General features: G+C 43.8%; 1 protein-coding gene across 1 annotated transcript in view; it reads right to left on the bottom strand.

The window, feature by feature from the left end:
• Positions 1–27,976, bottom strand: part of LOC124802635 (inactive dipeptidyl peptidase 10-like) — a 398,459-nt gene that overhangs the window by 127,681 nt on the left and 242,802 nt on the right. Inside the window, exons 7-8 of the mRNA XM_047263532.1 lie at positions 22,530–22,705; positions 7,962–8,089 (exon numbers count right to left, since the gene is read on the bottom strand). Of these exons, the coding sequence (XP_047119488.1) occupies positions 7,962–8,089; positions 22,530–22,705 (304 nt within the window). The remainder of the gene's footprint in view (positions 1–7,961; positions 8,090–22,529; positions 22,706–27,976) is intronic.

The raw sequence follows: 27,976 nt of genomic DNA, 5'->3' as shown, positions 1-27,976 counted from the left end.
TCTGGGAGAGGGCAGTAATTGATGCCACATGACTCGCAGCTACGAGTTGACCCCAGTGTCGTGAGCCGGTCTACATCTAAATCTACATCCATACTCCTCAAGCCACCTGGCGGTGTGTGGCGGAGGGTACCTTGAGTACCTCTATCGGTTCTCCCTTCTATTCCAGTCTCGTATTGTTCGTGGAAAGAAGGATTGTCGGTATGCCTCTGTGTGGGCTCTAATCTCTCTGATTTTATCCTCATTGTCTCTTCACGAGATATACGTAGGAGGGAGCAATATACTGCTTGACTCCTCGGTGAAGGTATGTTCTCGAAACTTCAACAAAAGCCCGTACCGAGCTACTGAGCGCCTCTCCTGCAGAGTCTTCCACTGGAGTTTATCTGTCATCTCCGTAACGCTTTCGCGATTACTAAATGATACTGTAATGAAGCGCGCTGCTCTCCGTTGGATCTTCTCTATCTCCTCCATCAACCCCATCTGATACGGATCCCACACTGCTGAGCAGTATTCAAGCAGTGGGCGAACAAGCGTACTGTAACCTACTTCCTTTGTTTTCGGATTGCATTTCCTTAGGATTCTTCCAAGGAATCTCAGTCTGGCATCTGCCTTACCGACGATCAACTTTATATGATCATTCCATTTTAAATCACTCCTAATGCGTACTCCCAGATAATTTATGGAATTAACTGCTTCCAGCTGCTGACCTGCTATATTGTAGCTAAATGATAAGGCATCTTTCTTTCTATGTATTCGCAGCATATTACACTTGTCTACATTGAGATTCAATTGCCATTCCCTGCACCATGCGTCAATTCGCTGCAGATCCTCCTGCATTTCAGTACAGTTTTCCATTGTTACAACCTCTCGATATACCACAGCATCATCCGCAAAAAGCCTCAGTGAACTTCCGATGTCATCCACAAGGTCATTTATGTATATTGTGAATAGCAACGGTCCTACGACACTCCCCTGCGGCACACCTGAAATCACTCTTACATCGGAGGATTTCTCTCCATTGAGAACGACATGCTGCGTTCTGTTATCTAGGGTCTCTTCAATCCAATAACACAATTGGTCTGATAGTCCATATGCTCTTACTTTGTTCATTAAACGACTGTGGGGAACTGTATCGAACGCCTTGCGGAAGTCAAGAAACACGGCATCTACCTGAGAGCTGTTGGCTATTTCTCCGGGGTCCAGTTTATGACGTCAATGATAGTGCCATGGTAATCCACTGGTCATGTTGGCTGGGCGCTGAGGCAGAATGGGCAACACCATCCGTGCTGGCGCTAGTTGGCAACGACGTTGCGAGGTGCTGAGGGCATGCCTCCATTGTCACAGCAGCCGAGACTATGAGAGGTGTGGTGTCAGCGCATATGAGTGTGGCTGGCACTCTTCTGCTGCTGCATTACTGTCAGCCGTGAGGAAAACAACTGTGTACATCTGGCCAATAATTGCCTATTTTGATAGCACTGTCTCGTTAATGCTTTCGGGTGTTCGACAGCTCCTCGCTGTTCCGGTGGCGTTCCACACTCACCAGAATTGTGTATGCAAAGCAGGCAGAGCTAATCTTCTTGGTGATGGTGCCACCTCATTTTATTATCCAACTGCTCGTTTATAAGTTTCACATGTGGTGTTTCATTTAGTGAAGGTATACCAATGGAAGACGATTCACATCAAGGAGTGCTCTTGAAACTCTGAGAGCTTACTTTCCAAGACGTGTGCAGAATTTATAATTGCCGTCCTCCCTCTCCCAACATGAGTTTCTTAGTAAAATTGAAAGACTCGTCCGCCTATGGGGTAGAAAGGTATGGGAATGATATGTTACACTACAGGCGTGAACTGCAGCCTGTTAATGGAAGCTCTGTGAATGGAGACTCAGTGCACTTTATGCAAGCGAGGGTCGTGGTAACTGTGAAGAAAATCGGTATGCATGCGAAATCATATGTTCCAAAATGCCGTGCATATAAACGAAATTTTCTGGTGCTCATACCTTGGGTTCTATTAGTGACAAAAAGGTAGGGTCGAATGTTTTGGATGTCCCTTGGGATAGGGACCATTTATACAGGGTGTTACAAAAAGGTACTGCCAAACTTTCAGGAAACATTCCTCACACACAAAGAAAGAAAATAAGTTACGTGGACATGCGTCCAGAAACGCTTACTTTCCATGTTAGAGCGCATTTTATTACTTCTCTTCAAATCACATTAATCATGGAACGGAAACGCACAGCAACAGAACGTACCAGCGTGACTTCAAACTCTTTGTTACAGGAAATGTTCAAAATGTCCTCCGTTAGCAAGGATACATGCATCCACCCACCGTCATTTGGAATCCCTGATGCGCTGATGCAGCGCTGGAGAATGGCGTATTGTATCACAACCGTCCACAATACGAGCACGAAGAGTCTCTACATTTGGTACCGGGGTTGCGTAGACAAGAGCTTTCAAATGCCCCCATAAATGAAAGTCAAGAGGGTTGAGGTCAGGAGAGCGTGTAGGCCATGGAATTGGTCCGCCTCTACCAATCCATCGGTCATCGAATCTGTTGTTGAGAAGCGTACGAACACTTCGACTGAAATGTGCAGGAGCTCCATCGTGCATGAACCACATGTTGTGTCGTACTTGTAAAGGCACATGTTCTAGCAGCACAGGTAGAGTATCCCGTATGAAATCATGATAACGTGCTCCATTGAGCGTAGGTGGAGGAACATGAGGCCCAATCAAGACATCACCAACAATGCCTGCCCAAACGTTCACAGAAAATCTGTGTTGATGACGTGATTGCACAATTGCGTGCGGATTCTCGTCAGCCCACACATGTTGATTGTGAAAATTTACAATTTGATCACGTTGGAATGAAGCCTCATCCGTAAAGCGAACATTTGCACTGAAATGAGGATTGACACATTGTTGGATGAACCATTCGCAGAAGTGTACCCGTGGTGGCCAATCAGCTGCTGATAGTGCCTGCACACGCTGTACGTGGTACGGAAACAGCTGCTTCTCCCGTAGCACTCTCCATACAGTGACGTGGCCAACGTTACCTTGTACAGCAGCAACTCCTCTGACGCTGACATCAGGGTTATCGTCAACTGCACGAAGAATTGCCTCGTCCATTGCAGGTGTCCTCGTCGTTCTAGGTCTTTCCCAGTCGCGAGTCATAGGCTGGAATGTTCTGTGCTCCCTAAGACGCCGATCAATTGCTTCGAACGTCTTCCTGTCGGGACACCTTCGTTCTGAAAATCTGTCTCGATACAAACGTACCGCGCCACGGCTATTGCCCCGTGCTAATCCATACATCAAATGGGCATCTGCCAACTCCGCATTTGTAAACATTGCACTGACTGCAAGTTTGGCCGTACCTTTATGTAACACCCTGTATATCCAACAGGAGGATCGTTTCAGTGTCACTATCTTAACTACAGAGTCAAACTATAAATATTTCACGCTTCCTGGTGCTTAGGTAAATGGAGAAAATCGGTTGGTTCTTTTTGCATTTCATGTGGTCTACTGTGGGTTTGATGGGACGTACGGAAACACCATTAGTTCATGGACAGTTTCTCGGAAAACCCCACAAAAAGTGTTTCTTTACTACATTTTCGCCATCACCAGCGGACCAAAATCCAGCCGAAGATTCCATGACGGCTACGTTCAGAAATTCTTACGATATGTCCCTAAGATCCCGATCTCGAACAACTTTGAAAATTTTCTTGATATCTTTACCCGTTTCCGAGACAAAGAGGTACAAAGTTACCCTACTTGTAGAGGTAAAATCTGGTGTGAGGCGAAAACTTAGCTTATAAAGTGATGAAACACGGAGAGAGAGAAAGTGAAAGTGGAACTGGTTGAGAGCCAGTGATAATGACAGACAAAGTATATGACAATGACAACGAGGAAGAGAGAGATAACGAAAATGAGAAGGAACAGCAACAGTAGGAAGGAAGGAGTGAGACATTAGCAGTAAAAGAGAGCAAGTGGGAGATGGTGATAGTGAGAGGAAACTGTATTTGTAGGACAGAACGCAGAAGGCAGTGGCTGTGAAACAGGAGACAATGACAGAGAGACACAATGAGATAATGACAATGAATTGGGCTGAATGAATGAGTGAGAAAGGACAACTGGGAGTGAATGGGTATGAGCGACTTACAGCGATGGACTGGAGGGTGTGATTGAGTTACGGTTAGGAGAGCTTGTGGAAGTTTGAAATGATATTCATGTTACAAAAACGCCGAGTATGTTCGCATGCCAAAATATTTGGGAATATTTGTGGGGGTGCTGAGGAAGGTAGAATGAGGCAGCTGGTACCCCACTTTACAGAGTATTTTAATTATTTAAAAGACTCTGATCATATTCTCATTTTTTGTGCTCCGATAGGAACATTTTTCCGCTAGTATCTGTATATTCGATTGTCAGCGGTTATGGTAACCAAGTAGAGGTTAGGCACAAGGCGGCTTGGAATTTTACTTAAAATTAATATCACAGACAAGACTGGATTTTGTATTGGACTCTGTTAAAGCATCTTAGGTCCTTAAGCTGCTCTTGTAAGATTTATTAAGAATATGAACGTGCAAAAGTGCATCCGACCTCTTGTAATGTAATTGTTTATCATTAGGATACATGCATTTATGGAACAAAACATTATGAACTCCTGTGTAACGGCGCGCCAGTCCTCCTCCGCAACACAATACAGCAACAATTCTGCGTGGCGTAGGTTAGACAAGTTTTTGATAGATTTCTTAATATAAGTAGCACCAGACGTCTACATAAAGGTCGCGCGATTTGTGGGAACGTAGATGGAACCCAACAGCGTCCCAGATGTGTTCAATAGGGTTCAAATCAGGTGAATATGGTGACCAAAATATTGATGCGAGTTGATTATCCTGATACTCAAACCATTGTAGCGCGATTATGACCTTGTGACATGGACAGTTATCTTGGTGGAAAATGCCATCACTGTCGGGGAAGACATCAAGCACGAAGGGATGTAGATGGCCCGAAATAATGCGCATAGTCCACAGCTGTTATGGTGCATTCGATTATTACAACAGGTTCCATGGGAGTTCAGGTGAAAGTCTCGCGTAGCATAATACTACTCCCACCACCCTGCATCTGCGCGTAGCCGTTCGCCTGGATGGTGGGGTAGCTGACCACGACCTTAGACTTGGTGTAACGAGGAACATGAATCATCCGAACTGGCGACAAGTTTCCATCGCTTCACGGCCCAGAGTTTGCTATCCCGTGCCCACAGCAATGGTAACTGACAATGTCGTTGGGTCAGGGTGATTAAAAAAAGCGTTTACAAACTGGTATGGCACATCGGTCATACAACAAGGATCAGCAATCACATAGGAACCGGGGGTCGCAAATGCAACGAGAGGGCGTACAGTCACGAAAGGGTGTTGCGTTTAATTGAGCAGTAGATTCTCCCGGATCAACTTGATGGTTGCACGCATCTTGTATTCCTGCGGGAGGTTCTGCCGGACATGCTGAGTAATATTGCCACGCCTATTCGTCGCTGCATTCGATTTTAGCACGACGGAGCCCCCGCACATGTCTGCAGACTGGTGAGAGCACATCTGCAGGCAACCTTTCCCGGGCGCTGGATTGGTCGCGGTGGACCAGTCGTATGGCCACCACGATGACTCAATGTCACCGATCGACTTTTTTCCTGTGAGAGTGTCTGAAAAATCTGTTTTATTGCTGGAGGATCAAGTGGGCAGGCTTGTTGCGGCAGCATAATATCCTCGAGATACACCAGGTATCTTTGAGAGGGTGCGCTGTTCAATACAGCGTCGATGTCTGGAGTGTCTCGATGCATCTAGACAAAACTTTGAGCATATTGAGGCGTAGCGCCGTATAACGATCCTTCCTTGGAGGCGGTTAAGTGGGAAATGTGTCTCAGAGCTGGAGAGTGACAGATGGTGACGCGATACTGGACGCGCACGTGGTTTATGTATCAGCCGATAGAGGACAATATTGGATAGGGGGACTGTGATTTTAGTTTCGATTGTGCCCACTAGAGTGCACTAAAGTAATAGAATGTTTTTCATAAACTGTTCTAGTATTTTCATAAAGTGTTATTATTTCTTTTTGTGTATGTAAAATGTTATAAATGTGTTTTAGCAGTATGAATGATGCATGAGTGTGGTTTAAGGTTAATATGAAGAGAATTGTTTAACGAGTTATGTAGTGGGATTTGGTGTGGGAACATTTCGAAGAAGTATGGATATGGACAAAGGGGATTTTTGTAGAACAGATTTGTAAAGTAAGTTCATGGTAAAGGGAAAGTTAATTCAGGTATAAATAACAATAGTAAATAACTTTATGCATAAGCAAAACTGCAGCATATTAGAAAATTACGTCGGTAAAAAGTGCAGTCGTTAGGTTTACTATTTTGCGATTGGTTATTGATGAAAAGCGCGGATTGACGCGCGAGAATGTTCTTTTGCTATTGGCTGTTGAGCAAACTGACTATTGGTAAAGCAATATTCTTCGCGCGCCTTTCTCTGCTGGAAGGGAAGACTTAGAGTATTCTAGAGAGGAGTGGGAGCCTAGCCATGAAACAGTTCGGACGTGTGTAGCAGTAGTTCCGATGGAAACGATAAGTTGCCGGATCTAGCAGTGTTTCATACATCAAAAGTGCGGTAAAGTGACGGCATAATTATTCCGATGGGCGTGTAGAAATTTCGGAATTTTTAAGTGAATTTTGTGACGAGAAAAGACATATATTCCGCGTGGCGTATTGAGCAGGTCGGTGGCTAAAAAACTGTGACTGCATTTGGTACCGACAGACTTAATATTTGGCGAGCATTATCGATCTAAAACAATCAGTATTTTTGTAGCTATTACGTTTTCGGGAAATGCTACACAATAAACTTGCTAACGTGAGTGAAAGGGATTGTGAGTGACTGTGTTAAGACTAGCACGGGCTTGGCAGTGATACTTGTTCACCTAAGTTTCAGAATATATTAATTGAGGACAAAATTTCGAAACTTTCATTTGTGTGAAAACTTTCTCCCGAAACGTAGATTAGTGGCTTAAATTGCAGCTTGGTTCACGTCGAAGTACAGTAGGTTTCACTCGGCTTTCCTACTGATGATCTGCTGAGACAATGTTCACAGGTAGGTGCAGGTCCGTCTTAAAGGGACGGAAAGAACCGCGCCGCCGCAATATCCTGTGGTGGTCGTCCACTTGTGGCGCATGACGAAATAATTGCAACGCCAATTGGTAGCCCCGGATGGCATTTGCGACCCCCGGTTCATATGTGATTACTGATCCTTGTCATATGCACGATGTGCCATCTTTGCTTGTAAAGTCTTCTTTTTATTTATTTTTTATCGTGTAGGAACACGTAGGGGTAGCCTACTGCAGAGTCCCATGTTCGACCACGTGCACTGAATGGTGTGCTCCGAAAAACTTGCGCCTGCATAAGCATTGTGTTCTGTCATTAGGTCTGCCACAGATCGCCGCCTATCCTGCTGGCCAGAGTAGACATGCCTTCGACCTCTACATTCTGTGATGAGATGTGGACTTCGAACCTTGTTGCTTACTCGGGGTTTCACATTGCTTCATCCACTTTCCATAGATGCCCATGACTATAGCACACAAATAGCCAATCATGCTTGTCGTTTCCGAGATGCTCGTTGCCAGATGTTGGCCAAACAAGCTGAACTTTGTCAAAGTCGGCTGTGTCAGAGGATTTACGTTTTGTGGCCTGCATCGTCGCTGGAATGATCCCCCATTAATTTCTGCTACTATTAACACCGGATACGCCACGTGCCCGTAACGCCATCATTCAATCTCGCAGTGGATAGCTGTTACAGTGTTTTGGCTCACCATTGCATTTTGAAGAAAAAGTTTTGTAATTTCATCCAAGTAACCGGAACAAGGAAAGCGTCTTCCTTTTTACTCGTCACATCAGCTATAGCATACTGGTTTAACTGTCTGTAATTTACTTACGTAGGTAGTTGGGAAGGTGGCCGCACATTCTTTATGGCAGAAGCGGGCCATATCGTCGATGTCGTGGTCATAGCCGTTTCTTGCAGGTCCACCACTCTCAGTGTTACCACCGGATTCGGTGTCCCAACCTAACACATAGAAGCTGTGATTACTTTCTTAATGTTAAATGAACCACAGATATTCATGCTCCCAAGTGCGTCAAACTAGACTGGTGGATGAGATATGTGGTCATTAGATCTCAGTATGAGTTAGCACATGATCACAAAATTAAATTTGATCGAAAACAGGTATAAATTAAGGGGACACATATGAGAAAATACACGTGTACATATAAGCTAATGTACTTTTGCTGTTTGAGACATGATTGAACCAAATTTTGCACTTGTCATCATGTTGTTGGCTATAATGTGTATTTTTTCAATTTTTTTGCCAAATAATTCGATCAGTATGTTGTTGAATATTTTTAGAATACATACTATCAAATGAGGAAAAGTTTCTCAAAGGTTACTTTACTTGTTGTTGTTGTGGTCTTCAGTCCTGAGACTGGTTTGATGCACCTCTCCATGCTACTCTATCCTGTGCAAGCTTCTTCATCTCCCAGTACCTACTGCAACCTACATCCTTCTGAATCTGCTTAGTGTATTCATCTCTTGGTCTCCCTCTACGATTTTTACCCTCCACGCTGCCCTCCAATGCTAAATTTGTGATCCCTTGATGCCTCAAAACATGTCCTACCAACCGATCCCTTCTTCTAGTCAAGTTGTGCCACAAACTTCTCTTCTCCCCAATCCTATTCAATACCTCCTCATTAGTTACGTGATCTACCCACCTTATCTTCAGCATTCTTCTGTAGCACCACATTTCGAAAGCTTCTATTCTCTTCTTGTCCATACTAGTTATCGTCCATGTTTCACTTCCATACATGGCTACACTCCATACAAATACTTTCAGAAACGACTTCCTGACACTTAAATCTATACTCGATGTTAACAAATTTCTCTTCTTGAGAAACGATTTCCTTGCCATTGCCAGTCTATATTTTATATCCTCTCTACTTCGACCATCATCAGTTATTTTGCTCCCCAAATAGCAAAACTCCTTTACTACTTTAAGTGTCTCATTTCCTAATCTAATTCCTTCAGCATCACCCGATTTAATTTGACTACATGCCATTATCCTCGTTTTGCTTTTGTTGATGTTCATCTTATATCCTCCTTTCAAGACACTGTCCATTTCGTTCAACTGCTCTTCCAAGTCCTTTGCTGTCTCTGACAGAATTACAATGTCATCGGCGAACCTCAAAGTTTTTACTTCTTCTCCATGAATTTTAATACCTACTCCGAATATTTCTTTTGTTTCCTTTACTGCTTGCTCAATATACAGATTGAATAACATCGGGGAGAGGCTACAACCCTGTCTCACTTCTATCCCAACCACTGCTTCCCTTTCATGCCCCTCGACTCTTATAACTGCCATCTGGTTTCTGTACAAATTGTAAATAGCCTTTCGCTCCCTGTATTTTACCCCTGCCACCTTTAGAAGTTATAACTTTCAAAATGTGATAGGTTATTCTTAGTAATTAGATAAGCAAATGTGTGTACCAGTTTTTCAATATCAGTCTTAGAACTCTCGCAACATTTTTTTAAAAATTTGTCTGTATGATATATAGCAATTTATACTTCACAAAAATTTAAATAAATTTGACAGTAATGAACTTATAAAAATTTTATACCACAGGAAGATGTTTTAAGGTGTGTACAAATTCTATAGCAAGTTTCACATACCTGCAATGGTTCAGCAGAAAATATTCCTTATACAACGAAAAATGAAAGTTGCGGAAAAGCAGCAAATAGATTTTATTAGCATTTATGCCAGAAACAAACACAGAGTGACAATTATTGAACTATACGAAAAAAACGTTAATTATTTACAAACTAGGGCGTGCACACACTTTATTCAGCATGTAAACGTCACTACAAATCACATCGTAAATGGGCTCAAAGCCTTCTATGCTATACAGGTGTTTTCTCTGATGGCAGAAAATATTAAAATATCGCAAGCAAGGACAGAATCGTGTAGAAAGGGGGACGTGGCACTGCTTATTGTTTCCAACAAGATGGTTTTTATATAATTTGTAGCACGAATTAAAGTTTGAAAATCGGAGATAATATTTCCAACATGCTACAGAACTAAACGATAGCAAAAAAATTTCAACGTTTTTGACCAATTTTACATGCATCCCCTCTTAAATAACATTAAATAAAAGAGAAAGGGCACAGACAAATAAAAAGGATTGGCTGGTTGAACCAAATTTGAATGCCATGCTGTGTGTTACCAATAGCTTCTGTCAAAACGGGGAAGGCAAACAAATATTTTGTAAATGCGTCACATATTGTGCATTCTTTTTCTTGTGGCTTTGTCCCACATCGGCGCAGTGTGGGCATGGTTATTAACGGATTTGGCTTGGTTAATTTAAGGGATGGCTGGATGCTCTTCCTGTTGCCACATTATTACCCTCTGCATGTAGTGTTACTCACGCGAAAGTGAGCGAATGTTTTCTCGAAATGTTTGCGAATCGTGGAACTGAGACGAGACTTGGGTAGCAGCACGGTATTCACCTGGTAGGATGTGAGAAACTGCCGAAAAACCACATCCAGGCTCGCCGGCACGCCAACCCTCGTTAATCCGCCAGGAGGATTCGATTCGGGGCCGGCGTACCTCCCCCTCCCGGAAGTATCACTTTAACATGCACGGCTATCCAGACGGGTGGTCACAATTGCGCCTCGTCACGAAACATAGACGGGAAGTCCATGGCCAAACTGTGGACTACCCTTTCTTGTGCGAACAGCTCGCGCTGGTTGGTCGTTTGGCCAGAAAAGTAAGCAGTCCACAAAAATGTTCTCTATTTGGAAGTGTGTTAAGTGCAGTCTTAGCATATCTCTCCCTTCCAGACCCCTTTCTTCCAAAAACCCTGAGCTTGAACAGCGAGAAAACTGATCGCCAGGTAATGCCATTCTGCGTTACTATAAATATATGTGTATACCTCCTGGGCTACTCTATCTGGTAATTCTTCTTCCCGAATTCCAATACGGCCTGGCATCCAGAAGAATATCACCTATTCCCTTACATGTTATACCTGAAGGGTAGTTTCCTATACAGATGACTGGTTTAGCAATTGAATACACGCACTGGATGGTTAGTAGTACACGCAGGAAATTGGAGCTAATAGGAAATTTTGTGGTTTTAAAGATCGTCTGCAGCTCCGCAATATAGATGAATTTTTTTGGACACGTATCTTTAGGATATAATTAGGACAAAACAAATGATCAGCCAAGATGGTCCCTCTGAGCAAACGAATAGTTGGAAATCAGCACGGATTCACTGTACCGATATTATATGTTATATGATATTAATTCAGATATGTGTTTCGGTGCGCTTGTCATTTTGTACTTCAGGAGGTTGAAAGTAAATTGCGCTCTCTTGAGAATATAGGATGGTAGCCTGAATACAGGATGGTAGACTGCGCAATGATTGGAATCCGGTCGATATATTGTGCTACAAGATCTTCCTTTGGGAGAATTTCAAACAGCCATTTGGATGCTGTCTCAACCAAGTGACTGGGAATTGTATCCAACAAAAACCAATATTTTTGAAAAATCATGTTTTGGCACAACTGCAATATGTCACTTTACTAAAACTATCAGCGCCATTCAAACAACAGATCATCCTTAGTCCTACTTGCAGGATATATGTTCAATCATGAAAGAATATTCTGATGATGATCTGCTGTTTTACCGAAAATGGTAGTTTTAACAATTGCGGCATATCATGATTTTTTTCAAAAGTATTTAAAGGTTATTTGTGCTTGCCGCATTGCTGTCGGATGGGTAGTGGGGGCTTACCAGCCTCAGCACGGAGACTGGTAATGGAACTGCTCCGATACGCGTCTGTGGCGAGCCTAATTCCCTCATCGTGCTGTTAGAGAACATGGTAAGGCTCAGAGTGATCCCTTCAGAGTCACTCTTCTGTTCACGCCTGTGGGACACCACTTAACACAGTTTGGTACTGGAAATAGAGGCGAGAAAGAAAGGACCGCTTATAGTAGCAGGAATGTCTTTGGAAGCCCTATTGTTGGAGTTGTCCGAGAATATTCACCTTCCCAGGGACGAACTGACACCTAAGAATCGTTGCTTTAGTAAGGGAACCAGGTGAACAGCCGTCTTTAGAAAGGCCAGTAGTGGAATGATACCTCCGGAACTCAAACTTGAAGCGACCAATGAGCTGTCTGGAGTCGAGAACCACGACGAAATGGGGGTTTACCATCAGGTCCAATAAGTATTTCCTACGAAGCTAATGAGGCAAACAGTGCAATATCCACTTAGGCGAGTAAGGACCTTTCTGGGTTCCAAAAGAGGTTTTAAGATGGCCTCCCTTCACCGTTCAGGGAATTATCCTGTCTTCTAAAGCCTAATTTACACGACGACGTTGGGTTGCTCCAACCGTTGCGTGTAATGAGCTGCACACAAATAGTTTCATATTTGACTGTAGACACGGCGAAACCAGTATATACTCCACATTCGTCGTTTTGTGGTTTCCTGAGTCATGTATGAAATGAAAGTTTTGGCAGCTGCACGTCACACGAGTTGTGATGGAGTTAAAGCTTGTTGCGTGGAATCGCTGCATAAGAAAAAAATAAGAAACGTGTTTCGATTCGTGACAGGATGAAGAACAGACGTCAGGTGGTTGCCCAGCATCCTAGATGAAATAATTTATAATGGAAGACCCAAGAAGTTCTTTCAGCTATCTTAGAATGTCACCAGAACTGTTAACGTTTCTTCTAAGCAGAGTTAATTATGCGATAAGGAGTAAAGATACTGTAATGCATGAAGCACTGTTGCCAGAACTTAAATTACATATCATAATGCATGCATTACAATCGAGAACACTCGGCATGCTATAAGATGCGGTTTTAGTTGGCGATGACACTTTTTCATTAACACCAATAAATATTAACAGTAATAATTACGAACATTAACAGCAGTAATTATTCGAAGCAGGTAGCATTCAGAAGAGAATGGTTTGCAAACTACTGATCTGTACACTGGCAATATTTCAAAATTGAAACGTATGTGAATGAAGAGCACTGCTGCGACGTTTTAAATAGATGAATATTGAATAAAGAATGTAGCTTCTTGATCTGTGTAACCTTCCTCCTGTCAACAATACTCCTCAAAGAAAAAGAGTCAGCCAGATCGAACGATGGGATTTTAGTCTTGTAGAAAAGAGCATTTCTACAGCTAGAATTACGTTTGCTTGTAATTTTCTTAATTCAGTTGTATATGTGCTCATAACTCAATACATTTTGCCCTGTAGCTCAGATATTGTCAAACCATCTACGTTATGATCGCGCATGACCGTCTCAGCGACAGCAATATGTTGCTTATTTTGTAATCAGCATCACTGAAATCTCACAAACACCTCAAAGCATGTTGTTGTTGTTGTCTTCAGTCCTGAGACTGGTTTCATGCAGCTCTCCATGCTACTCTATCCTGTGCAAGCTTCTTCATTTCCCAGTACCTACTGCAACCTACATCCTTCTGAATCTGCTTAGTGTATTCATCTCTTGGTCTCCCTCTACAATTTTTACCCTCCACCCTGCCCTCCAACGCTAAATTACTGATCCCTTGATGCCTCAGAACATGTCCACCCAACCGGTCCGTTCTTCTTGTCAAGTTTGCCACAAACTTCTCTTCTCCCCAATTCCATTCAATACCACCTCATTAGTTATGTGATCTACCCATCTAATCTTCAGCATTCTTCTGTAGCACCACATTTCGAAAGCTTCTATTCTCTTTTTTTCCAAACTATTTATCGTCCATGTTTCACTTCCATACATGGCTACATTCCATGAAAATACTTTCAGAAACGACTTCGTGACACTTAAATCTATACTCGATGTTAACAAAATTCTCTTCTTCAGAAACGCTTTCCTTGCCATTGCCAGTCTACATTTTATATCCTCTCTACTTCGACCATCATCAGTTATTTTGCTCCCCAAATAGCAAAACTCCTTTACTAATTTAAATGTCTCATTTCCTAATCTAATTCCCTCAGCATCACCCGACTTAATTCGACTACATTCCATTATCCTCGTTTTGCTTTTGTTGAAGTTCATCTTATATCCTCCTTTCAAGACACTGTCCATTTCGTTCAACTGCTCTTCCAAGTCCTTTGCTGTCTCTGACAGAATTACAATGTCATCGGCGAACCTCAACGTTTTTATTTCTTCTCCATGGACTTTAATACCTACTCCGAATTTTTCTTTTGTTTCCTTTACTGCTTGCTCAATACACAGATTGAATAACATCGGGGAGAGGCTACAACCCTGTCTCACTCCCTTCCCAACCACTGCTTCCCTTTCATGCCCCTCGACTCTTATAACTGCCATCCGCTTTCTGTACAAATTGTGAATAGCCGTTCGCTCCCCGTATTTTACCCCTGCCACCTTTAGAATTTGAAAGAGAGTATTCCAGTCAACATTGCAAAAGCTTTCTCTAAGTCTACAAATGCTAGAAACGTAGGTTTGCCTTTCCTTAATCTATTTTCTATGATAAGTCGTAGGGTCAGTATTGCCTCACGTGTTCCAACATTTCTGCGGAATCCAAACTGATCCTCGCCGAGGTCGGCTTCTACCAGTTTTTCCATTCGTCTGTAAAGAATTCGCGTTAGTATTTTGCAGCTGTGACTTATTAAACTGATAGTTCGATAATTTTCACATCTGTCAACACCTGCTTTCTTTGGGATTGGAATTATTATATTCTTCTTGAAGTCTGAGGGTATTTCACCTGTCTCATACATCTTGCTCACCACATGGTAGAGTTTCGTCAGGACTGGCTCTCCCAAGACCGTCAGTAGTTCCAATGGAATGTTGTCTACTCCTGGGGCCTTGTTTCGACTCAGGTCTTTCAGTGCTCTGTCAAACTCTTCACGCAGTATCATATCTCCCATTTCATCTTCATCTACATCCTTTTCCATTTCCATAATATTGTCCTCAAGTACATCGCCCTTGTATAGACCCTCTATATACTCCTTCCACCTTTCTGCTTTCCCTTCTTTGCTTAGAACTGGGTTTACATCTGAGCTTTTGATATTCATACAAGTGGCTCTCTTTTCTTCAAAGGTCTCTTTAATTTTCCTGTAGGCAGTATCTATCTTACCCCTAGTGAGATAAGTCGTTACATCCTTACATTTGTCCTCTAGCCATCCCTGCTTACCCATTTTGCACTTCCTGTCGATCTCATTTTTGAGACGTTTGTATTCCTTTTTGCCTGCTTCATTTACTGCATTTTTATATTTTCTCCTTTCATCAATTAAATTCAATATTTCTTCTGTTACCCAAGGATTTCTAGTAGCCCTTGTCTTTTTACCTACTTGGTCCTCTGCTGCCTTCACTACTTCATTCCTCAGAGCTACCCATTCTTCTTCTACTGTATTTCTTTCCCCCATTCCTGTCAATTGTTCCCTTATGCTCTTCCTGAAACTCTGTACAACCTCTGGTTTAGTCAGTTTATCCAGGTCCCATCTCCTTAAATTCCCACCACCCTCAAAGCCAGATATAAAAAAAGCGAACATTATTCTCCGTTCCCCATCTCATATTTCAGTTTGTCTATACACGACGAACACACATAACTTCAAAACCCATGCAACTAGTGTCGCCAAAGTTGGAACACGCCGAAACTGTTTAGTTTCACCGACGAATTGCGCAAACGCGTGGCACACATGCGCAGTGGCCGGTAGCGCAGTTGCCTGCGACCTAGTGTCGTCGTGTAAACTAGGCTTAAGTGTGATTTCGCAGGATGAGGAGAACTTCTTTTGCTGTTCCTGTAAGCTGCTGCAATGTGGTGTAATGCACTTTATTGTAACGAGCAGCAGACAGTACCAAATTCAGCTCTCGTACAGAGGAGGAACAGTTATAAAGTGCCTCTCATTTTCGCGCCTCGTTCGTCGACTGGTGCTGGTTGCTATTGAGAATGGGAGCAATGGGGTTCCAGTCCCTGGGGAACGAGGATTGTTCAACCTATGTCAAACCCACCTGTGGTGTGCGTACTGTAAGACCTTCGGTACACACACCATCAAATTATTTGACTTGTCGCTCTAACGAAGTAGGCGAGTGTCAGCAGTATGCCTCGTGGTGAGAGATCTGGAGAATGTGCCGGCCAGGGCAGCAGTCAAACATTTTCTGTATCCAGAAAGGCCCGTACAGGACCTGCAACATGCGGTCGTGCATTGTCCTGCTGAAATGTACGGTTTCGCAGGGATCGAATGAAGGGTAGAGCCACGGGTCGAAACACATCTGAAATGTAACGTCCACTGTTCAAAGTGCCGTCAATGCGAACAAGAGTTGACCGAGACGTGTAACCAGTGGCACCCCATGCGATCACGCCGGGTGATACGCCAGTATGGCGATGACAAATACACGCTTCTAATGTGCGTTCACCGCTATGTCACCAAACACGGATGCGACCATCATGATGCTGTAAACAGAACCTGGATTCATCCGAAAAAAATGACGTTTTGCCATTCGTGCACCCAGGTACGTCGTTGAGTACACCATCGCAGGCACTCCTGTCTGTGATGCAGCGTCAAGGGTAACCGCAGCCATGGTCTCCGAGCTGATAGTCCACGCTGCTGCAAACGTCGTCGAACTGTTCGTGCGGATGGTTGTTGTCTTGCAAACGTCCCCGTCTGTTGACTCAGGGATCGAGACGTGGCTGCACGATCCGTTACAGCTATGCGGATAAGATGCCTGTCATCTGTTAGTGATACGAGGCCGTTGGTATCCAGCACGGCGCTGCGTATTACCCTCCTGAACCCCCCGATTCCATATTCTGCTAACAGTAATTGGATCTCGACCAACGGGAGCAGCAATGTCGCGATACGATAAACCGTAATCGCGATAGGCTACAATCCGACCTTTATCAAAGTCGGAAACGTGATGGTACGCATTTCTCCTCCTCAGACGAGGCATCACAACAACGTTTCACCAGGCAACGCCGGTCAACTGCTGTTTGTGTATGAGAAATCGGTTGGAAACTTTCCTCCTGTCAGCACGTTGTAGGTGTCGCCACCGGCGCCAACCTTGTATGAATGCTCTGAAAAGCTAATCATTTGCATATCACAAAATCTTCTTCCTGTCGGTTAAATTTCGCGTCTGTAGCTCGTCATCTTCGCGGTGTAGCAATTTTAATGGCCAGTAGTGTAAATACAGGTGAGTAGGAAAAACAATTCTGTAATTTACGACCGCTGTGTTAGTGGTGTACTGCTTTACAGTCACAGGCGTAACGTTGTAAAGCGATGGAAAGTGGAACGAGCACGTAAGATCGGTGGTAGGGAAAGCGAATGGTCGATTTCCTTTTATTGGGAGAATTCTAGGGAACTGTAGCTCATCTATAAGGGAGACCGCATGTAGAAAACTAGTGCGACCCATTTTTTAGTATTGACGGAGTGTTTGGGCTCTCCATCAAGCCTGATTAAAGGAAGACGTTGAGGCGTGGCGCCTTGTATGGTTCCCGCCTAGAGCCTATGCATCGGGAGAATGACTCATGCGTGCACAATTACAGATGGTGTGAAGCGGGTTCAGTCGAGTACGTAGCTCTAATTTTCATCTGCTAGAGGACAATAGTGCACAGAGACATTCATGAAATAGGTCAAGAAAATGTTTTTGTGAATTGTTCTGTTTATTTCTTGAAGGCTTTTTTGTTTATTTATGTCCGTACAGTTTTGTACATGCTTTTAGTAACGTGAATGACGTGTGAATGTGGTCTAAAGTAAATATGTAGATCATTGTTCTACTGATGAACGCTGTACGAACTAGTGTGAGAGAGTTTTAAGACAGTGTGAATGCAGACGACGGGGAATTTTGTATCATAATATGTTAAGTATGTTTATGGTAAAAAGAAAGCTAATTCGAGAGCAAATGAAAATAGTTAATAACGTAAAGTATAAACAAAATATCAGAATGTTAAATATTTTTTTCTGGAAAACGTAGGCCTACAAATCGAAAGTGTGTTATTTGTTGATAGGTTAGTCATGGAAAGTGCGGACTAACGCGGGAGGATAATGTTTTTCTATTGTCCTTAAAGAAAACTGACCAATCAGAGCGGAGTATTCTTCGCGCATCTTTTCTCTAGGGGATGTGGAATGCTTACAGCTGTCTAAGTAGTCGGAGACAGCCTTTGGTTCAAATGGCTCTGAGCACTGTGGGGCTTTACATCTGAGGTCATCGGTCCCCTAGAACTTTGAACTACGTAAACCTAACTGACCTAAGGACATCACACACACCCATGCCCGAGGCAGGATTCGAACTTGTGACGTAGCGGTCGTGTGGTTCCGGACTGAAGCACCTAGAACCGCTCGGCCACAACGGCCGGCGGAGACAGCCTTTGAATGGTACAGTCGTGTGTAGTATGATCACCGAAGGAAGTTATAATTTGCCGGTTTTAGTTGTGCTACATGTCTCAAAAGTGTTTTAAAGCGAAGGCATATTTATTCCTGTGTGTGTTTTTTTAGAAAGTACGGCCTTTTTAAGTAATTTTGTGTATGAGAAAAGGCAGTAATTCCGATTGGCATATTGAGCAGATCGTGACTAAAAAACTGGAGTGCATTAGACATCGATAAACTTAATAGTATGGCGAGGATTTTCATTTAAGAACAATCCGTGCTTAGTAGCTGTTCAGATTTCGGGATATATGTTGCCATAAACTTTCTAACTTGAATAAAAGGGTTTGTGCATAACTGTGTTAAGATTAGCACGGGCTTGGCAGTGAACGTGTACATTATCAAGGTTCAGAATATACCGAAGTTTTTCCAGTATTTCCACCTTTCATTCAAAATTGAGACCTATTCTTGGAATAGTTACGTTGTATGCAGCCTGGTGCGAGTTGCAGTACGGTAGATAGGTTTCTGCTCGGTTTTCTTACCGGTGATCTGCAGCAACGAGTTCACGGGTAGTTGCAGGTAATGGACGAAAGGAACCGCGCCGCCGCAACGTCGAAGCAGTTCAGAGGCATACTGCTTTTGTTTCGATCAACAGGCGAGTATGTATAGATGCTTCGGGAACTCAAATGGTAATCCCTGGAAGACAGACGACGTCCTTTTCGCGAAATGCTACTGAGAAAATTTAGAGAACCGGTATTTGCGTCTGACTGCAGAACGGTTCTAGTGCTGCTAACGTACAATTCGTGTAAGGACCGCGAAAACAAGATAAGAAAAACTACAGGTCGTCTGAAGGCTTATCCCCTCGCTCTGTTTGTGAGTGGAAGAGGAAAGGAAATAACTGTTAGTGGTGCACGGTACCCTCTGCCAAGCGCCACACGGTGGCTTGCGGAGGATGTAGGAGTTGGTTTTAAGAAGCCTGGCAAAAAAAGAGGCAAGAAAAAATGTTTGTGTTACAAACAATCACTCTTACTTCTCCACATAGTTTCCTTTGAGGGACATACAGCTGGTCCAGCGATCCTCCAGCTTTTTCTTACCGTCGGAAAAGTAGGTTCTATCAAACTCTGCAAAATACTCATTGACTGCAACTATACTTGCTCATTTGCTGAAAACTTTTTCCCAGCAAGCCAAAGTTTCAAGTTAGGGAATAGGGAGAAGTCACTTTGGGCAGCCGGCCGCGGTGGCCGTGCGGTTCTGGCGCTGCAGTCCGGAACCGCGGGACTGCTACGGTCGCAGGTTCGAATCCTGCCTCGGGCATGGGTGTGTGTGATGTCCTTAGGTTAGTTAGGTTTAAGTAGTTCTAAGTTCTAGGGGACTTATGACCTAAGATGTTGAGTCCCATAGTGCTCAGAGCCATTTGCACCACTTTGAGCATAGGGCGCTTGAGGAACCAATTCATGCACATTCGCCGTTGTTATCGCTGATGTGTGGGCTGGTGGATTCTCCAGGTGAAAGAGTACTTTTTTCAGCCAACGCAAGTATCAGGTGACCCAACAATAAAGCATAATAGGGTCCAGTTAGGGTTCTACCCACTTTCAAGTAAACTATGAGGATTATTCCTTGAGAATCACAAAAAAACAGTACCCATCACCTCAGCAGCTGTCGGAATGGTCTTTGCCTTCTTCGGTGCACTTTCACCAGCCTTTGTCCATTGTTTTGACTGCTGTTTTAACTCAGGTATGTAATGGCGGATCCAGGTTTCGTCAAGTTACAAATCGGTGCAAAAACTGTATTGAAATGTTGTTCTGGATGCGCTTTTGGTCGACTGTGAGCAGTAGCGGCACCTACATCACACACAGCATCCTCATAGCCAATTCTTCGTGCAGGATATTATGCACTCGCTCAGTTGAGATGACTACAGTCTCAGCAATCTCAAGAATTTTTATTCGGCCGTCTTGCGTTACCACATCATGGATTTTGTCAACCATTTCCTTAGTGTGGTGACCTCAATAGGACGACCGGAGCGCGCTTCGTCTTTGGTGCATGTCCGACCACTTTTACATTCATTAGTCCAAAAGTAAATGGTTTTCAATGATGGTGCAGAGTCCGCGTAAGCTTCATCCAGTTCTGTTTTGATTTATGCGGCATTCCAACTATTCAAATGAAAATGTTTGATAACAGCACGAAACTCGGTTCTCTTCATTTTCAGTTGCAGTCGACACACTGACCAATTAAGAAGGCTGTCACCGATCAACTGTACATTTGTTGTTGTTGTTGTGGTCTTCAATCCTGAGACTGGTTTGATGCAGCTCTCCATGCTACCCTATCCTGTGCAAGCGTCTCATCTCCCAGTACTCACTGCAACCTAAGTCCTTCTGAATCCGCTTAGTGTATTCATATCTTGGTCTCCCTCTACGATTTTTACCCTCCACGCTGCCCTCCAATGCTAAATTTGTGATCCCTTGATGCCTCAGAACATGTCCTACCAACCGGTCCCTTCTTCTTGTCAAGTTGTGTCACAAATTCCTCTTCTCCCCAATTCTATTTGTGGTGTCACCGCCTGACACCACACTTGCTAGGTGGTAGCCTTTAAATCGGCCGCGGTCCATTAGTATACGCCGGACCCGCGTGTCGCCACTGTCAGTAATTGCAGACCGAGCGCCAACACACGGCAGGTCTAGAGAGACATACTAGCACTCGCCCCAGTTGTACAGACGACTTTGCCAGAAGGGGATCACTGACAAATACGCTCTCATTTGCCAAGACGATAGTTAGCATAGCCTTCAACTACATTTGCTACGACCTAGCAAGGCGCCGTATTCCATTGCTAATTAATATTATGAAGCATGTATCATCAAGAGCGATGTTATACAATTATGGATTAAAGTTAAGTATTCCAGAAGCTACGTACTTTTCTTTATAGCATTCATTACGTATCCTGTTTCAGACCTCACGCCAGCCTGCGTGAGTTTAAGCGCGTGCCTTTCGGCTTCCTCTCATTGTGTCTAGGCTGTCCTGCCTAGACACAACACTATTCAATACCACCTCATTAGTTATGTGATCTACCCATCTAATCTTCAGCATTCTTCTGTAGCACCACATTTCGAAAACTTCTATTCTCTTCTTGTCCAAACTATTTATCGTCCACGTTTCACTTCCATACATGGCTACACTCCATACAAATACTTTCAGAAACGACTTCCTGACACTTAAATCTATACTCGATGTTAACAAATTTCTCTTCTTCAGAAACGCTTTCCTTGCCATTGCGAGTCTACATTTTATATTCTCTCTGCTTCGACCATCTTCAGTTATTTTGCTCCCCAAATAGCAAAACTCCTTTACTACTTTAAGTGTCTCATTTCCTAATCTCATTCCCTCAGCATCACCCGGCTTAATTCGATTACAATCCATTATCCTCGTTTTGCTTTTGTTGAAGTTCATCTTATATCCTCCTTTCAAGACACTATTCATTCCGTTCAACTGCTCTTCCAAGTCCTTTGCTGTCTCTGACAGTATTACAATGTCATCGGCGAACCTCAAAGTTTTTATTTCTTCTCCATGGATTTTAATACCTACTCCAAATTTTTCTTTTGTTTCCTTTACTGCTTGCTCAATATACAGATTGAATAACATCGGGGAGAGGCTACAACCCTGTCTCACTCCCTTCCCAACCACTGTTTCCCTTCCCTTTCCTTATAACTACCATCTGGTTTCTGTACAAATTGTGAATAGCCTTTCGCTCCCTGTATTTTACCCCTGACACCCTTAGAAGAAAAGAGAGTATTTCAGTCAACATTGTCAAAAGCTTTCTCTAAGTCTACAAATGCTAGAAACGTAGGCTTGCCTTTCCTTCTGCCCTCGGGAAAGATTACGGCTGTAGTTTCCCCATGCTATACATTGTTGAAATTCTTTATACGATCCTCGGAATAATCAAACTTACCAACCATGAAGGCGAAACAAACATGTTCCATTCTTTCGTGCAAATTTACCGGACTCATCAAACCATCCTCGATGTAGATGTAGGTGTACACTCCGCTTCTGCCTTATTTATCGAGTCAGTACTTCCTTACTGCCTAGGAAGTAGAGAAACATTTGCTACTAAGACTGTGAATTGAATTATCATTAAAGTACCTTGGGGTACCGCAGGCTCCTGAGCTGCGGGTACTGTGGCCGTTCCACGTGGCCGGTTCCAGAGCCGTACCAGGGGTAGCGCAGCTCGCCCACTGAGGAGTCATCGAACGTGGCAAACAGCAGGTAGCGGCTGTCTGGGCTCCACCACAGCGCGGCGCCGCTCTGCAGGATCTCCTCTGCAACGGCAACAGAAACAGTGCACTCTAATGACTTTACTCTGTGTAAAAGAGAGGGGGCTCTTCTTTGTATCTGCACCAATGTGTAAGACGTGTATATTTCTATTGTCTATTTTCAAATCACAATTTATGAAACATGTTTATACAGGGTGTTACAAAAAGGTACGGCCAAACTTTCAGAAAACGTTCCTCACAGACAAATAAAGAAAAGATGTTATGTGGACATGTGTACGGAAACGCTTAATTTCCATGTTAGAGCTCATTTTAGTTTCGTCAGTATGTATTGTACTTCCTCGATTCACCGCCAGTTGGCCCAATTGAAGGAAGGTAATGTTGACTTCGGTGCTTGTGTTGACATGCGACTCGTTGCTCTACAGTACTAGCATCAAGCACATCAGTACGTAGCATCAACAGGTTAGTGTTCATCACGAACGTGGTTTTGCAGTCAGTGCAATGTTTACAAATGCGGAGTTGGCAGATGCCCATTTGATGTATGGATTAGCACGGGGCAATAGCCGTGGCGCGGTACGTTTGTATCGAGACAGATTTTCAGAACGAAGGTGTCCCACAGGAAGACGTTCGAAGCAATTGATCGGCGTCTTAGGGAGCACGGAACATTCCAGCCTATGGCTCGCGACTGGGGAAGACCTAGAACGACGAGGACACCTGCAATGGACGAGGCAATTCTTCGTGCAGTTGACGATAACCCTAATGTCAGCGTCAGAGAAGTTGCTGCTGTACAAGGTAACGTTGACCACGTCACTGTATGGAGAGTGCTACGGGAGAAGCAGTTGTTTCCGTACCATGTACAGCGTGTGCAGGCACTATCAGCAGCTGATTGGCCTCCACGGGTGCACAGCTGCGAATGGTTCATCCAACAATGTGTCAATCCTCACTTCAGTGCAAATGCTCTCTTTACGGATGAGGCTTCATTCCAACGTGATCAAATTGTTAATTTGTGTGGGCTGACGAGAATCCGCACGCAATTGTGCAATCACGTCATCAACACAGATTTTCTGTGAACGTTTGGGCAGGCATTGTTGGTGATGTCTTGATTGGGCCCCATGTTCTTCCACCTACGCTCAATGGAGCACGTTATCACGATTTCATACGGGATATTCTACCTGTGCTGCTAGAACATGTGCCTTTACAAGTACGACACAACACGTGGTTCATGGACGATGGAGCTCCTGCACATTTCAGTCGAAGTGTTCGTACGCTTCTCAACAACAGATTCGGTGACCGATGGATTGGTAGAGGCGGACCAATTCCATGGCCTCCACGCTCTCCTGACCTCAACCCTCCTGACTTTCATTTATGGGGGCATTTGAAAGCTCTTGTCTACGCAACCCCGGTACCAAATGTAGAGACTCTTTGTGCTCGTATTGTGGACGGCTGTGATACAATACGCCATTCTCCAGGGCTGCATCAGCGCATCAGGGATTCCATGCGACGGAGGGTGGATGCATGTATCCTCGCTAACGGAGGACATTTTGAACATTTCCTGTAACAAAGTGTTTGAAGTCACGCTGGTACGTTCTGTTGCCGTGTGTTTCCATTCTATGATTAATGTGATTTGAAGAGTAATAAAATGAGCTCTAACATGGAAAGTAAGCGTTTCCGGACACATGTCCACATAACATATTTTCTTTCTTTGTGTGTGAGGAATGTTTCCTGAAAGTTTGGCCGTACCTTTCTGTAACGCCCTGTATATTATTAATAGGATTAAGTAGGAATAATTAATATTTGTCATGCTGGAAAGAATTGTGGTAGCAGGGAATGTCTGCACGAAAGTAATGTTGACAAGAGAGACCGCAAATTGATATAATTTTAAAAAGGGCGGGAGATGGTTCAAATGGCTCGGAGCACTATGGGACTCAACTGCTGAGGTCATTAGTCCCCTAGAACTTAGAACTAGTTAAACCTAACTAACCTAAGGACATCACAAACATCCATGCCCGAGGCAGGATTCGAACCTGCGACCGTAGCGGTCTTGCGGTTCCAGACTGCAGCGCCTTTAACCGCACGGCCACTTCGGCCGGCAGGGCGGGAGAGACCGCGTATGGATACATTTTAAGAAAAGAGCGGGAAGGACCGCGCATTGATACATTTTGTAATGGTAGCAGGGATTGTCTGCACCAGAAAGCATTGTTGGCAGAAGAGACCGCACTTTAGCGTTCGTAGGATGTCAGTAGTAAGCGAGATGTGAAGCGAGTTGGTAGCAGGTCTGAAGCGAGAGGTTGAGTGGAGTAGTGTGCCTGCCAGCCACCAGCTATGATTTACAAGAGATTATAAACGGATGTACAGAGACATCAACTAACTATTATCATAAGAGGAACTAATATTATTGAATTATTGTCTTTGCGAAACTCAAGACTACTGAGGGTATGTTTGCGCAATGCTGGTTGTAAGATTATTGCAAAAAGTAAGTCCCATCTGAACGTTTGTAAAGTCATTTCATTACCAACAGTAAATATTTGAAGCGTTTTCAGAATATAATTAATTTTTACCAGCAATGTTGCATTACTGATTATAATCCATCCCAATAACCATCAACATAAAACTTTGCAAAAATTTTATTGTTGTCAAGAAAAAGTGTAACTATGAATTACGTAACTTCAGTCAAATTAATTAAAGAATAACGTCAGCTTTGCTAATAAAGAATAACGTCAGCTTTGGTAACAAATACAGCTACTTATTATGACAGCCAACCAGCAGTTAATAGAGTACAGTAAACCAGAGTAAGGATATTCATGTCGCAGTTCGATGTAGCATTCAGATGGCGATCCAGTAACAGTAAACAAAAAGGTAAGGAACAGTTTTGGGTTATTGCAGATAACGACTGAGGGCCACGATGACGACGCATTCTATGTTTCGTCGAAATAATCAGAAAATCACTTTTAATAAGCAGCAATTAAATTTGTATGCGGAGATTGAGAAAGAGAATAAATTTCAGAGGGAAGATTTCATTTGTTATTATTAAGCAAGAGATAGAAATCCTAAGGGAAGGTTACATAGGTTATTGTAAAAGGGAAGGTTATCATTAACAAAAGAGATATAGAGGAGACAGGAAGGTTTCACATGTAACTATAGTGTTCTCCCAAATAAATAAAAAAAACATAGCTGAAAAAAAACAGCAAGAGGAAGGTGGGGAAAATAATAATCAAGACTACAATGAAAAAAAAAATTGTGATGTATGGTGGATCGCGGAATTTCGACACCCCACATACTTTGTGAACAGTTAGTCGGATCAAAAGAAGTTTCTGGTAAACAAAGCAGACAAAACATTAGTCACGCCAGAAGACATAATATTAATACCACGTAACACCGTCCGTAGCCTTGATACGGCCTCAATTTCGGGAGGAATAGAGTCCACAAGTGTCTTCGGGTATGCTATACCCAACTGCACCCTCTCATTAATGGTGATGGTGAGGGCTGTCAAATTGCGAAGATGATGAATGAGATTTTCACTCTGCAGCGGGGTGTGCGCTGATATGAAACTTCCTGGCAGATTAAAACTGTGTGCCGGACCGAGACTCGAACTCGGGACCTTTGCCTTTCGCGGGCAAGTGCTCTACCAACTGAGCTACCCAAGCACGACTCACGCGCCCTCCTCACAGCATTACATCTGCCAGTATCTCGTCTCCTACCTTCCAAACTTTGCAAAAGCTCTCCTGCGAACCTTGCAGAACTAGCACTCCTGAAAGAAAGGATATTGCGGAGACATGGCTTAGCCACAGCCTGGGGGATGTTTCCAGGATAAGATTTTCACTCTGCAGTGGAGTGTGCGCTGATATGAAACTTCCTGACAGATTAGGGGAGCTTCTGTAAAGTTTGGAAGGTAGGATACGAGATACTGGCAGAAGTAATGCTGTGAGGACGGGGCGTGAGTATTGCTTGGGTAGCTCAGTTGGTAGAGCACTTGCCAGCGAAAGGCAAAGTTCCCGGGCTCGAGTCTCGGTCCGGCACACAGTTTAATCTGCGAAGATGATGACTGCCACGTTTCACCTACCATGGCAAATAGTCTCAGAAATTTTCTGTGGAATTAAGATCTAGTAAATTAACAGAGCAATCGAACTGTGATACGGGCCTAACGTTCATCAAATCAGGAACATAGTGTGCGGCCTTGTAAATACGATCAATCGGGCCCAACCGCTCCCTGGGTCATCCATCAGGCAATGGCATCATGTGGAAGCGGTATGGAAGGCGGCACACCGCACAACCGCCTTTGTCGGGTGCTCCTGCCCTCGGTCGAGTAGTTCATCATCTGTCATAACGAACATGTGCACCGTGTTCCAATGCTCAAGGAAAAATCTCTGGCAGTATCGGGAATCGAACCCAGATCCTCCACATGGTAGGCAGCCACACTGACCGTGAGCTGCGGAGGTGGATTGACTGGGAGTTAGGCAGATCACGATACTCTCATACATATATCCATACATACACTACTGGCCAATAAAATTGCTACACCAAGAAGAAATGCAGATGATAAACGGGTATTCATTGGACAAATATATTATACTAGAACTGACATGTGATTAAATTTTCACGCAATTAGGGGTGCATAGATCCTGAGAAATCAGTACCCAGAACAACCACCTCTGGCCGTAATAACGGCCTTGGTACGCCTGGGCATTGAGTCAAACAGAGCTTGGATGGCGTGTACAGGTACAGCTGCCCATGCAGCTTCAACACGATACCACAGTACATCAAGAGTAGTGACTGCCGTATTGTGACGAGTCAGTTGCTCGGCCACCATTGACCAGATGTTTTCAATTGGTGAGAGATCTGGAGAATGTGCTGTCCAGGGCAGCAGTCGAACATTTTCTGTATCCAGAAAGGCCCGTACAGGACATGCAACATGCGGTCGTGCATTATCCGGCTGAAATGTAGTGTTCTGCAGGGATCGAATGAAGGGTAGAGCAACGAGTCGTAACACATCTGAAATGTAACGTCCACTGTTCAAAGTGACATCAGTGCGAACAAGAGGTGACCGAGACGTGTAACCAATGCCACCCCATACCACCACGCCGGATGATACGCCAGTATGGCGATGACGAATACACGCTTCCAATGTGCGTTCACCGCGATGTCGCCAAACACGAGTGCGACCATCATGATGCTGTAAACAGAACCTGGATTCATCCGGAAAAAATGACGTTTTGCCATTCGTGCACCCAGGTTCGTCGTTGAGTACACCATCGCAGACGTTCCTGTCTGTGATGCAGCGTCAAGGGTAACCGCAGACGTGGTCCCCGACCTGATAGTCCA

The sequence above is a fragment of the Schistocerca piceifrons genome, chromosome 6 (genome assembly GCF_021461385.2).
Source record: "Schistocerca piceifrons isolate TAMUIC-IGC-003096 chromosome 6, iqSchPice1.1, whole genome shotgun sequence".
Lineage (NCBI taxonomy): Eukaryota > Metazoa > Arthropoda > Insecta > Orthoptera > Acrididae > Schistocerca > Schistocerca piceifrons.
This window is presented reverse-complemented; position numbering and strand designations above follow the sequence as displayed.